This window comes from Vidua macroura, chromosome 1, assembly GCF_024509145.1.
Source record: "Vidua macroura isolate BioBank_ID:100142 chromosome 1, ASM2450914v1, whole genome shotgun sequence".
Classification (NCBI taxonomy): domain Eukaryota; kingdom Metazoa; phylum Chordata; class Aves; order Passeriformes; family Viduidae; genus Vidua; species Vidua macroura.
Window position 1 is genome coordinate 52230522 of NC_071571.1, and position 14423 is coordinate 52244944.

General features: G+C 40.2%; 1 protein-coding gene across 2 annotated transcripts in view; it reads left to right on the forward strand.

The window, feature by feature from the left end:
- The window catches only part of LOC128817666 (uncharacterized), a 53259-nt gene that overhangs the window by 22574 nt on the left and 16262 nt on the right, over positions 1–14423 (forward strand). For both annotated transcript variants that reach the window (XM_053996379.1, XM_053996388.1), the window contains exon 3: positions 6317–6389. In XM_053996379.1, coding sequence (XP_053852354.1) covers positions 6317–6389 — 73 coding nt within the window. The remainder of the gene's footprint in view (positions 1–6316; positions 6390–14423) is intronic.

Consider the following 14423-nt stretch of genomic DNA (forward strand, 5'->3'; position numbering starts at 1 on the left):
TCATACTTTGAACTGAAAAAACTCACCAAACCCATGAACAGAAAATACTAACTGTTAACTACGGTCATGAGAATACAACTGCTAGCTACAGGGTCATGAGAAGAGATGTGAGTTGAGCACTGTGAAGCGTGGCTGCAGCCAGTCCACTCAGTAGGGACCAATCTCTTAACACAGTGGTCATGAGCCATCCTGCAAAAACTGGCCTGTGGATAAGGGTCTGCAGTACAGGCCTGGTGAGAATAGCCATGAGATGAAGGAGGTCTTTTGTTTCCCATTTTACAGAAGGGTGCATACTGAATGAGCAAGAGAAGGTACTCAGAGTGTGTTGAAAGCAGATCTCCCAGGTCACAGGGGAAAATCTTCCAGTACAAAACTGTTAAGAGCAACTGGGAGAGGAGGTGGGCTGCACTGATCATCATCATGAACACCTTCTCTCCTCTTCTCTGGATGAAACATGAAGGGTTAGGCAGATTTTTGGTATACCTAGTGATTCAGGCCCTTGTGGTAGTGAAGTGGCATGACATCTCTCAATCCCAGGGAGGCAGGCACAAGCTGTGCAGTGCAATAAGGCCAGAAGTGCTTCTGAGAACATCCAGAAGTAGAACTGGAGTTTTCCAGGGAAGATGAGCATTAAAGAGATGATTATCACAATTTGTAGTTTCTTTGGCCTCCAGACTTTGGTGCATAAATGCAACTTTAGGACCATCACAGAGCCTGCTTGTATGGTCTGTCCTATGGTCATAGAGGAAACCAGCCTCAGACCCATCAGGCTTTGAGTCACATCTCCCATCAGATGTGTTTTCCATCAGGTGTGGCAGTGTGGGGCTAGAATGAACAAGTTCTCTACCTCTGTGTGAAAATAAATGCCTCTGATGCCCTGCAAAGGTGCTCACAGAGGGCTGTCCCCATTCTGCCAGCAACAAGGCCAGAAGGGTGGAGATGAAGATGCCATTGCTATTACAGTGGTTCTGCTGGCATCAGGCTGGGACATTTGATGTGGCAATGTTGAGTCACAGAAGCATTTAAGCTTGTGTTGTCACACATGATGAAGCAGGCCCGATCCATTGTTAGACTGTTGGTGATTCCGGGTAAACTTCAGCAGTACTGAGGGAGATGGAGATAGATGCTGAGAGTCACTGCATCCTTCAAGCTGAAATGAAGTTCTAGAAGAGCACAGCAATTGTCCAATGACTGTTGCAACTATTGCCTGACTTTGCATGTATCATTTAGTCTTTCTCCCTGCTTTTCTTTCTTTCTTGCTTTCTTCCTCTCTCTCTTTCTCTCTTGTAAATAATTTTTACTGTATTTTTAGAAAAGTACTTCCTCTACTTCTCAAAAATTCATCTGTTTCTTGACTTTTACAAAGAGGATAGTGGGAAAGAACAAACCACAGGCAACTCACTGCTAAGTTTTGAATTTGATGTGCAGAACAACAAATTCATCCAAAATGAGCTTTGCTTTACTGTTAGTCATTTGTACCAACCTGCAATTAAAAGGCTCAGCATTTGTTCTCATCGCTTTCTGAAATTACATTTTCTACTTCCTAAGCCCTGGCCTGGGGCAGTGGATTTTTGAAGCAATCATGCCTTGGTAATTAATGTTTAAAGATGAATGTTGAAACTTCTAAAACAGTGTTGCTGAGTAAACATACAGCAAAATGAATACAAAAACTGCAAGCCTTTTACAGAAAGCTGCAGAGTTTGGAGGTGTTATCTTTAGAGCTCCCAGCTACAGTGCATTTGATTACCCCTTCCTCCATTCTTTCAGGTGGGGGTGACAGCTGTGCTAAAAAAAGCAGAGAAAAATAAGTATCATATCTAATCTGTAATTTCTTTATGTTACTGACTCATCACCCCAGAAAGCTTGCTGGGAATGATTAACTCATACAGAGATAGAGAGAGAGGACACAAGTCTTTGGTGTGGTCTGTAGCTGTTACATGACAATTTTGGATTTTTGCAAGAGAGTGGGAGGACAAGGAATAAAATAAGAAGGGAGGAAGGTGTAAAAATGGAAGGAGAAGTTCCCTTCTTATGTCACATCTCTTGGTTTGTCATGAGTCTGCCTTTTCTCTGTAGGAGCCATAGCTTCCAGTTGGTTACTAAGCCAGCTGGATTTACCTGTGACAGCAGCCCATCCTACACAGAACTTCTGTATGTGACAGAAATGCTCCTCAGTACCATTAGATGAATCTTTCATTGCAGCATTTTTTGGTGCTGTAAAAACTAAGTTGCTGTATCACCTCTTTCTAACAGAAATCTGTAGCAACTGAAAAGGCAAGTTGGGAAAATCAGCAACTTCAGCTTTTCAGGAAGGGGAAAGGGTAGTCTGGATTGAGACTGCCTCAGTACTTTAGGCATCTGATTTGGGCATTGCAATCCTGATTCAGGCCCTTTGGAAGACACACCTCCTGTCTAATGTTTCCCAATAGGTTGGCATGATGCAGCTATCTCTTCACCTGAGACTCCTAAGACAGGAAAATTGGGAAAGCACTTGTAGTCTTGTGAGTGATTTTTTAAAAAGGGGCATTGAGGTCCCGCTGTACCATGGGAGGGGTGCTGTTTTTCATACACAGAAGTCTTTCCTGGTCTAGCAAAGGCCAGTGACAAAACCCTGAACAGATCAACTGGAACAAGATTTTTTTTTTTTTTTTTTTTTTTTTTTTTTTTTTTTTTTTTTTTGACTCTTCTTTTCTTTCTTCCAGAAAAGAGAATAAAATTCCCATACCAACATACAGCTGGTAGGTTGGCTAACCAAGTTCAAAGCAGGTTCTTTGGGCTTTGTTACTCTGATATTCTTTTTGCTCAGAAGAAACCAAAACCCAAAGACCTCTTGGAAGAACTCCATGTGTCTGATTCTGTATTTAAGTGGAAAAATGGAACCTTGAGAATAATCTTGCCTTTCTGGAAGTAAAGTTCAGGCTCTAAAAAAGATTAGTAAAAGACTCATTCAGCACTAGTCATACTCATTGGGGTAACAGGCAAGTTCCTGCCTGTACTCACTTCTAGTATTCATAATGAATGTGCATTGGTGACTTCCTAAGCAGGAATTCCAGCAGAACAGTAAATGAAGTATTGTCTTCTGCTTTAATAATTTTCCTGTTCTTTTAGCATTGTTTATATACCATCATCAGTATGCTGATACATTAACTGGATACCAGTGCTTGGCTATTTTTTATTATCCATTGCTTTAGTTATCTGTCCAGACTCCTGATCCTAAAAGGATTAAGCTAAATTTTAGATGATTTTGCTGTTGAAGCATAGTGGTTTTGATTTGTTTTGTTTGTTTGTCTTTAAAGGTTTTCCAGTAAAGATGAGGGCTTGTTTGTACTAAATTTATGTCTGCTTGTTCAAAATATCTTGCTTGTGTTTTTTAATGTTGATTTTTCAGAGATCTCTTAAAAAACACAAGTCTACAAAGCACTTCTGCTGGATGCAGGGTGCTTCAGTTACACTTCATGTTAAACATGACACAGATCATTCAGATCATTCAGCATTTTGCTTAAATGAAGCAAAAGGAATGGAAAATGCTTTGGTATTAAAAGCAGTGTGTCTTTCAAGACATGTTTAATCCTAAACAGATCATTCAAATTGAGTGTAATAAAGACTACTGCAGCTGATGAAAAGATATTGTTCAACTCAGTGGGTTCTCAAACAGGCAGAGATAATAGGCTTGCCCTTACTAACATCATTCACTTAGCTGTGTTTCTTTCCTAGACTGGAAATTAGATTTCCTTCTCCATTGTTTATATAGAAAAACTCAAACTATTCAAGAAGATCATGTGGGAACCACTGTTTTTAGAAGAAAGAGCTGCATTTGGATAAAAGATACCTCCCAACTTCATGTTCAGCCACTTAACAGTAACCAAAATAAGCATCCTTACCATGTTTTTGAGTGGAAGCTCTACACCAGACTGTATGTGTCCCCTGCACACACCCCGTGCTGCAAGGAGGGACTGTACAAGAGCCTGCATCAATAAACAGCAAACAGGCATCTCCCATGCCAACTCACACGTTTGTGTGCATGTATTCCCACTAGTGAGCATTAAGCCACCCACATTTATACACCTAAGATTAGAAATGTCTATCTTTTCTTTTTTCCTATGCTTCATTCCCAGCTTATTCCAAATCCTGTCCCCAGACTTAACACACTTCGTTCTTACCTTGCCTACTTTGAAGGCTTTGGACCAGAATTGAAGGCTCCCAACACCTTCAGCTGTCTCCAGACAAAACTTCAACTGGTACATCTTTATGTAGGGGACATTTTGAAAGATGTATAACTGTTGATTTTCAAGGCTGTTTCATAAGGACCAAGCTCAACAAGAAGTAAGCAGAGGCACAAGAACAAATTTATCAGAGGCACAGTCACCCAAGTATCAGGGATGAGGATGAAATTTTGGGATCTCGCTTTTTACTTGCACCACAGCGTAATTTGGTTTTGTCTCTTGCTCTTTCTTCTCCTTATTTCTTCACCTTTAGAATTAAAATGGCCAAGGTAATTTATGCTCCAAATTTATTTTCTTGTTCTGAATCTGGCAGTGAATGCTGTAGGTTTTTCTTAAAGAAAACTTTCTCTAAAGCTTTCTCTACAGGTGCCACACACAGAGAGCTTCTCTCCAGGAGTATGGGGCAGGGAGGAAAAAACTCTATTAGTGACCTTTTTGCTATGTAACCTTTTCTTAAAATGCCAGCAACTGAGCTTCCACAGAGAGAACAACAAATATTGAAAGAGGAATGTGAAGGACATTATAAAACAAGAAAGTAAGAAAAGGGATCTGCTCAAACAAGTTTCTCAGGAAAGGTGATGTAATATGTACTGTAGAAAATCCTAGCAGTTGACATAACGAAGTTTCTTTCTAAATAGCTGTGGATGCCAACAAGCTGGGAGAAACAGAATGTACAGCTGGGAATACAGCTGAGCAGACTGTTTTGTCCGGAAGAAATATAGTCGGTGTAAAACTTCTTTTCAGAAGATGTCATTGAAGTTTAATTGAAAAGTGTCCTTTTAATTAAGGCTGAGTGACCATAGAATGAAAGCCTCATTTCTGTTGAGGCTGTTCTTGGTGATACTCTAAGATTAACCAATGCAGGCTGGCAGTACTCAAGAGGCTGCTGATGAGATGCCACGGTACACAGTTCTGTAGCAAGTGCTCAGTCCCATTCATAGACTTTTGCCAATATTTATCAATCTTTTAACTGCTGTCTTGAGAATTGCCCAGCTTTTTATTGACTGACTTGCTCATATTTCAGCCTGGTTTCCTGCATAAATGACTGTTCTCAACACACGTGTTCTGTGCATATCCACATCTGTATACCTAAAATTTGGGAACCTCCCTCTCTGTTATAACAGACCTGACAGAGACACACACAGGGTCTCTGAGATAATGAAAATGTTAGAATTTTGTGGCAGCACATGGCTGGATATTGGAGAACATGTAGATCTCTGCAGGGGAAAGGCTGCAGGGAACTATGCTCTGTGTCAGCCTTGGAGACTCCAGAAGGCCCAGATCTGGAGGTGTTCTTATCCCACTTCTTACACAGCTTACAAATTTTAAGGTCTTGGTTGCAGACTGAAACCTTAAAAATCACTGTTTCCTCTATTTTTTTCCTCCTGGTAATTATAGAGCAAAATACTGCATGTGCAAAGACTGATACACACAAAGTGTCATTAGAAGTGCCATTTTCAGGTAGGTTAATTCATAAAAGTTGGATAAAGTGCCAAACAAGAAATCCTAGCTCATGGACTGTTATTCATCATTACAAACAGAGGAAGAACTGTATAGGAAGAATGTCTGTTATGAAAATTACATTTAGTTATGGGGCTGACATACACGGTCTGTTACCTGCTTTTTACAAATACTGTTAGCACCATTCAGGCAGCCAGCAAGCATGGTTTTATGCAAAAGAGTGTGTGGTTATTTTCATAAGGTTTTTATGAATAAGGCTTGAGAAGGCTGCAGGAGATCCTTAATGTTTTTGATGGCACTGCTGTCTTGTCAAAATATCATGTACCAACTTCTCTCTTTACTATAAACTGGTTATAAGGAAAACTAAGGCAGTAGGACTGACTGACAGTGCTAGATGTCTTGGAATGGGAGATTGAGTGACTATGTTGAATCCTTAGGAATGTTTGAATATTCTTCCCCTGTCTCTGATATGTACCCACTCCTGCATTTTCTCTTTTGTTTTAGGTGGAGTCTGCATAAGAGCTGTCAGGAGGGCTTTCTAGCCATTTTGAGGCTGAGTGATAGCAATCTTGAGCCACAGTTTTAGAGGAGAGGCACCAAAAGGCCTGTTGTTAATGCTGAATGTTTTACAGGACAAATAGCGCTCCCTGCTTCCTCAGCTGCCTGAAAATCAAGCTACAGATACTGACCTTCAATCCAAATAACGTAAGTCAAGGCTACATCAAGCATGACTGAGTTTGAAATATGGTTATCAGCCTATCATACAACTGTTTGAAAGGAAGTCAGAGGAAAAGATCACTAGAGCACAATGATGTGCAGAGGTCACTAATATTGCCCTATCTCTCCCTGTTGTGCTAAAACTACAGTAAACGGTGTCTTATTAGTACCCCCTAGTGCTGTGCTGAAGTTGGGCTGCATGTCAAGAGCTTCCTGAGTTACAGCAGTGCTGAGGCTGGCAAACTGCAGTAGATCTACTGGAAAAGCCTTACCCACTGCAAAAAACAGACATGCTTCTTGGTCATGACAAAGGTTCTAGATTTCTTTGTGCAGCTGCAATTTATTTCCTAAAATGCAAAGTGCAGCAGACATCTAAACTGACTGGTTACTTATGAGAATAAGTGGTCTTTTTCAGTCTACCTTTTTTTTTTTAACTGAGGTAAAAAATCCGAGGATTATACTTATTACCTAGCAAAGTAACAAGTGTTATTCCTAAAGACACAGTATCCAGAAAGGTTACAATATAGCTAAAGAGACCTTTCAAAAGTAACCTTTAAAAACAAAAAAAACCCAAACCCATACCTTCAAGTGGGATATAGTATCCCTGAAGTATCTCTTAAGGTTACTGTATCACTAAAGAGAAACCATTCAAAAGCCTCATTTTGGGTTTTCCTTGTCATTTGCTGAGCTCAACTGTGGTAAGTACATTTCTCTCTCTCTCAGAATTTTTCATAGAGGTGTACAGAGAGAAAGAAAGAGAAAACAATTTCTATTTCTGCTTCTTGTTTTTCCTATGTGGAATGTGTTTAGAGAATTGTTTACCTGGGGTGATTGCTTGATTGGATTCTGGTGAGGATTGTTTGAGCCTGCTGGCCAATCAGATCCACCTGTGTCTGGACTCTTGCGAACAGGGTCACAAGTTGTTAGTTAGATATGGTAGTTAGAAAAGTAGGTATGTAGTTTTAGTATCTTCCTTTATATAGTGTATTAATATATTATAGCATAGTTATAATAAAGAAATCATTCAACCTTCTGAACTAGAGTTAGACATCAATATTTCTTCCCATTGGGTTCGCCTGCATTTTACAATACTCAACAGAAAAGTTTACCCCAGCTAAGACTTGATGGCAGCAGTGATGGGGTAGGAGGAGCAGAGCAGCTGGCTGAAAACTCTCATGCCACACTTGCATGTGAAGCCCTTTTCCATTCCCACATAACCCACATACATACTCTTGTTTCCCTATAAAAGTCCATTTGGGGCTTTAAAAGCTCATGTCAGGTATGAAACTATTTAAAATGTTTATTCTTTTGACATTTGAGCACAGTTGCTAAAAGTGTGAGAACAGTTGCTGTTCCTGTTTGAATTTCTTCACCTCTCCACTTCTCAACCAGATGACATTTTAAGCTACATTGTATTGCAGGGAGCACATTAAACATCAGGTCTGAGAGAAATGGGAAACAGCATCGTGGGACTGCAGCTTTGGGTGCTGCAAACAGCCAAATTAAAAAACAGCCATATTAAAAATCAAACACTTTTTTGGTTTAAAGTGTGAACCGTCCCTCAAAAAGCTACATGAGATCCATTTTCTGGGTGATGGAATGTATGCCTACCTAGTTTGCTTCCTATGAGGTTATTAACACTTGCTGCGTCTGTAACTGCTGGTTATTGAAGAAAAGACTTAACTCCTCCCAGAACCCTGGGACTAATCAAAACATTGCCATTAACATTTAATGAGAAAGTAGTTGCTTTCACCAATAAACTGGCTTAGACTCTTAGTCCCCTAAAGCACAAATGGCACATACTGCATCATAGTTAACAAGCAGATTCTGAAAAAAAAACACAGAGGAGTGCAGATTGTTGCATAAGCTCAAAATGACTGGCTGATTTCTTCTTACTTTCCCCACCAGTACTGGAAATTATGTATGCTAACCAGTATTCATCTCTCAGCAAAGTAGCCAGACCTTGTAGGGCCAGTTTTTTCTTCCAGTAAAACCTCTGCATCGTAAAGGAACCCAGACAAAACATACCCAGGGGAAAATCCCATGCTTATAGGAGCTTCCAAGACTTTTCGACCATTTGCTCCCCTAGCTGCTTGTCCTGGGTGGAGGAGAATGGCCTGTTAGAAAGGAATGGCCAATGAAAAAGAGCAAATAAGACGCTTGAGGGTGTGTCTAATGGATCCAGATATCCAGGACAGCAAAGGAAGTATTGCCTCTCGTCTGTGCCACACTTGGGTAGAGGAGCCAAACTGGTAAATTTTAGGTCTGTCAGCCAATTCTGCCATTTTGGAGATGGGACTGGGTTTACACAGGCTTCACATGAGGAGAGTAACATTTTGGATACTGTGGGTCCTCGTTACTAAAGTAAAAAAGGTCAGAGAAAGCTACCACAAACAGTTTCACAATGCATTTACCAGAAGAACAGTAAGAGCAGTATATAGTGCATTTTATTGCAAATGCTTGATTTAACAAAGATTAAATATGCATCTGAACACTGTCACTTTCAGATACATTCCTAATCTGACTTTGCCCGTGCTTAAAGTGATATAAATAAAGAATTATTCTACTGAAGTCAGCAAAGTCATTACCTGGTTTTAAACTCAAAAGAGAGAAAATCTTCCTTTTTACTTCTATAGCAAATCCCATTCAATTCAGTATGAATACAAGAGTATATTTAAGAACAGAGACAACTGAAAAATCCATGTCTTAAATTCAGTAAAGGGTTATGGAGCTGAATTTCCATCTGAGCACTCTTGAACATTGAAACATCAAATCTCCTTTTCCTGTGGCGTAATCTAGTTTATTTTCCTTTTAGTAAACAGAAGCCACATGAAACACGTGGTTATCTTCTGAGCAAAAATATCACGGACCATAGTTTACACATACTAAAAAACCAACAACCCACAAACTTCTGTTTTAAAGCTAAATGCAGGTTTTTAGTCTATCAGCATTTTTATTCCATGCTAGTTTTTGCATAGTGGAAAATATGCACTCTTAGGAGAATAACAATATGATAAGTTGTTAAAAACCAAATTATCTAGGAAGGTAATTTTTCCCATTAGGAAAGTGGCTTGTCAGATATTAGTGAAATGAATTAGTCACTTAGCACACCTTTCACAACCTCTAAAAATTAGATTATGGCCTATATGTTCCCATGAGTAACAGGAGCAGTTCTCCTCTTTGTATATACAGTAGTATCACTCCACAGTTTCTGATTATGTTTTATTCACATGGAAGCATAAATCAGTCATAAATCAGTCCAAAGCCTAAAACTAACCAAACCAGTTCATATTTCTCACATGAGCTATTCTATATGCATGCCTTTCCAGATTAAACATTCCTTGTTGTGATCTAAAAAGATTCCAGGTACATGGTATTCAATGGAAAAAGGTGACAGCATGACATTTAGAAGATGTATGCATGAGGAAAAAAAGGAAAGTGGGAAAACAACAGGAAGATAAAGGAACATTTGCTTACGACCATCTCAATAGAGGAAAGTAAATTGAACAATACTTATCCAATTTATTTCCTGATTTATCCCTCTGCTTTCTGGAACTATTCAGAGTAGAGGAGGTGCAAGCATGAGCTCATCAGTGTATGTCAATACGTGAAGATGGAGCCGGGTTCTGTCCAGCAATTCCCAGGGATGGGCCAGAGGTGATGGGCACAAGCTGAAACACAGGAGATGCAGTCTGAACATCAGGAAATGGTTTTTCACTGGGAGGTTGACAAGGAGCTGGCACAGGTAGCCCAGAGAAGTTGTGGAGTGTCCATCCTTGGAGATTCTCAAAAGCTGTCTGGACTTCATCCTAGACAACCATTTGTAGGCAACCACGTTTGAGCAGGGATACTGGACAAAGTGACCTCCAGAGATCCCTTCTGACCTCAGTCCTGCTGCGATACTGTGATGCTGCTTTGGTCTCTTGTCAGGGAGAAAGGGAGGCAGTTCATTTTCTCAGTTGGCTCCCTTCAGTCAGGAGCAGCAAATTTCAGAATTGCAAAGGGCGCTCCAGCAGCCAGGAGACCTGGAAGAGACCTCCGTAAGCACATAGAATTTGGAGGGGGCAGGAGTGGAATGCATGTAGGGTCAGGATAGGCAATTTTACATTTGGGAAATTAATAGAAACAAAGCAGGAGAGCAAGAATTGCATATTGCTTCCACTTCAGACACTCTGAGAAACATTCCCATCCTTTTTGTTTCAGAGAGGGAACTGTGATGTAACTAATAGGTATACATCAAGTGTCACCTGGTGACTGCAGCTTTGTGCCAGTGGCTTTGGGAACACGGGAGGAATGCTGAGAACTGCTGTGAAAGGGCTTGTTATGTACAAAAGCAAAGCAGAGAAATCTGGATGCCTGAATTTAATGGCATTTAATTTCAGTGCAGACAACTGAGACCTTGGTAGTTTCTGGGATTATAATCACGTTCTCCAGACTGATTTACCATATCATTCTCCTGCACAGGATGAAGTTAAGCACATCAAGGGGTGCTTAAGTCCAGGAGCTATGTAGTGCCAGTTTCTGGTGCTGCAAAACTTAGCTCTGGCCCTAGGCAAGAATCCCAGACTTTGGGGCTGCACTGTGTTCACACTGTTCACTCAGTAAAAAGGGTCACACACCTCCTCCATCTCCTGTGACTAGCTTGTCTTCTTGAATGCCAGCTCTCCTACATGTTAAAAAAATAACCAAACTGGACTTAATGCAGGGTAGGGCAGTTGAAAAAGTTGGACGGCAAGTTCAGTGCCAGGTTAAACACTGTATCCTTTTCTTGGACCATTGCCTTCCTGGTACAGCTTCCCATGAGCATGGCAAGACAAGGGAGCTATTTCTTTTTCTTCCTTAAGTGAACATTGCAAAAGGACAGCACTGAGGAGGCTGAAACTTTCAAAACCATGAACTTTGTAATACTGAATTCAAGCAAAAATGCGGTACTTTCAGATAATACCTGACACATTAGGGTAACCCTGACAAGCAAGATACAGAGGTGCAAATGCAGCTTTAATGTAGAAGTGGCAAGTTTCTGTCTGAAAATACAACTTATTGCCAAGTTAAAATTGCCAAAAATGCCAAAGAAGGCATTTTTTCATACTACTAACAGTAGACAATGCTGTTATCAAACAGAGTGGTGCTGTTGGAAGTGGAGGAGGAGCTCTTTTTACATCTTTCTCTAGACTATTTCTGCTTCTAATGAATACAAGTGCCAAGCTCTGTGCTAAAGTACTTGGGTTTCTTTAACAGGGAGCTCAGAGGAGCACTGCTAGGGTTAACATACTGTTTTTCCCAGGCATATACAAGTGTATTGCAGAAGGCACTATGCAAATAGTGTTCACAGAGTTTATAATTTCCTGTTGGAACAGCAAAGAAAAGAAGGTCATTGATTTAAACCAGAGAATACAAATTATTTCCTGCCCACAAAGCTGCCAAATGCTTGGAGTTATTGATTTTTTTTCCTCCCTGCTGCTAACCAAACACTTCTGGTCCTGTCATGGGCATCGTCAGCTTATTGACTAAGTAAACATAACCCATTTAGCTGAACATTTAAAAAATTATAGTGGCTTTAGTTAAAAAAAAAAAAACAACAACAACAACAAAAAAAAAAAAAAAAAAAAAAAAACCAAAACAAAAAAAAAACAGGAGAAGAGAGGAGAAACAGTTCCTGAAGTTAATTAACTTTTATGTAGATTCAAGTTTCTGCAATATAGGTTTGCATCCAAATGAGAGAGGAAGGAATAAATTAAAAGAAGACTCAGGGGAAAAAAAACCCAAAAGTCTTTTCCTAAAGAAAGAGGAGGGTGCAGGGAAGCAGGTACTTCATATTTTAAGACTTCAAGTAAAATAAAAAAAATACTGCAAAATTGAGATTGAAAGGATAAAGCCATATGGCAGCAGCATGGTGAAGGCATGTTTTTATTTATTTATTAACTTACTAGCAGCAGGAGGTCTCTGCTATTGTCTGAATTTTCTTTTTTTCTAAGTCAGAGTTGAGCACAGCTGATGCCTGGCCTTGGAATCTGTTAGTTTGAAGATAACATGTACAGTATTAATAAATGTAGAACAATATTTGCTGTCAAGTTGGTTACAAGGCAGTGGTTCACTGAAGGGGGCCTGACAATGTCAAAAAGCATCAGACCAGAGCCAGCAAATGTTTTATAGTCTACAGCTGAACCCAAAAGTTGAATTGATGCCCTGAATCTGACTTTAGGGCATCTGTCTGCTTTGGAGAGTGTGTATTTGTCTGAAGAAGCAGGGAACAAGTTGCTTTTCCCTCCTCTTCCAGCCATCTGCCTACATGAGTGAAGCATGGACCAAGACACAAGAGAATAAATCCCAATGTGCTGTAGATGGACAGGGATACCTTACATACAAAATAGTCTTTAAAAGTAGGAGAATACACTCAGGAGAGGTGTTTACAGGCAGCTCTGAACAGCAGGGAGACAGCTACCAGGCTGAGATACTGCAGAGAGGGATGGCTTTCTCCTGGGACTGGCTATTGCAGGCTGCTTCCCTGGCCAAGAGCCTTGCAGTCCTTTGGTGTGAGAGTCAGCAGTGAGAGAAGAGCCAGTGGGAACAGACACCAGGAGGGAAGTAAACAAGCAGATTACAAAGCGATGATAAATGAGGGTATTGTTCTTCTACAGTGGCTTAGAGAAAGGTGTGACTGTTTCTTCCACCCCCTCACCTTCATGCCTGTTGACTGAATACTATTAAGGCAGGTAGTCACAGATTATTAATGACCTGTTAACAGCTTCTTTAATTTTCTAATAAGTGCCAACTGCAGCTGCTGTAATTATTCTGCTAGTCCTTCAACATGCCCTATGCCAGACTGCAAAATATTTGATTTTTTTTGTTTGGAACACACTGTTGTGTTCTTAGTGTATGTACTGCACGTGGGCAATTGCATGCCTAAGTAAAATTACATCTTAGGCTGTCAGAGCACTTTGCAACCATTAAATATCGGTATCTTCCAGCAAAGTAGGAACCGGGAAGTGTTTAGTCACTTATTTTTGCATGTGTGAATTGAGGCACCCAAATTTTATAGTTTTAGCCACAGTGATACAGTGAGTCAGTCCCTGAGCTGCTTGTGAAACCTGGGAGCTCTGTCTTCTGTTTTGTTTGTGCTGGTATTGTACAAACTGCAAAAGTCATGGATAGGTTGGAGGTAGCACTAAGCAGGGAGCAGGGGTCCCTAGGAGTAATATTGTACAAAAGTGGTATCCATCATTCTTCCTAATTCCCACCACCACAGAGCTGAGTAGCATGTGATAGGAAAACAAAACATAAACATACAGAAATGGATCACAGCCCACCTATGTGTCTCCATTTGCCACATTTGTCAAATTAGTAATCTAGTGTTTAATCAACATACCCCACAACAAGTATTTGAAGATTACCATTTTCTGAGAAATAGTGTATGTTGTTAGCAGCCCTATTTGAAAGCTAAGCTACTAGTGAGAATGTGCCTTGAAAATGCTATAAAGCAGATGCTGAATTTTCAAAGATCTTTTTAAAGGCAATGATCCTGTAAAGGTATCATCTATTGAGCACACATAAAGCACACAACATTTTGAAAAATCTCACCCATCAACAGTACATAAAGGTGTGGTCTGTGCTTTTGTCAAGCTCTTGGACAGTCGCACCTCCTTGCTGGACAAAGCCCTGTGCTGTAGCTCCATTAAGGAAAGCTTGTCCCCATATATTTAAAGGTAGGTTTGATGTAGGAAACAGCCCTGGAGTTCTACCAAATCTGTCTAGTCTGGCATGTTTTAGCCTAAGAGAGAGAATGGGCAGGGAACAGGGAACAGCCCATGTCTCTGGGAATCAAGTGCCTGACCTGGTACTGGCTTCCTGTGAAGTTGTTTTGTGTTTTTCTGCCATAGCTCTGCAAAATGAAAAAAAAAAATCCCTGCCTTCCCTAACAGGAGCTATTGAAGGACTGAAGATTCAGTGAATCACATTCAAAATATTAAACAGAGAGACATTTATTCCTTTAAATCTTTCCCACACATGTTCTGAGGACAAAAA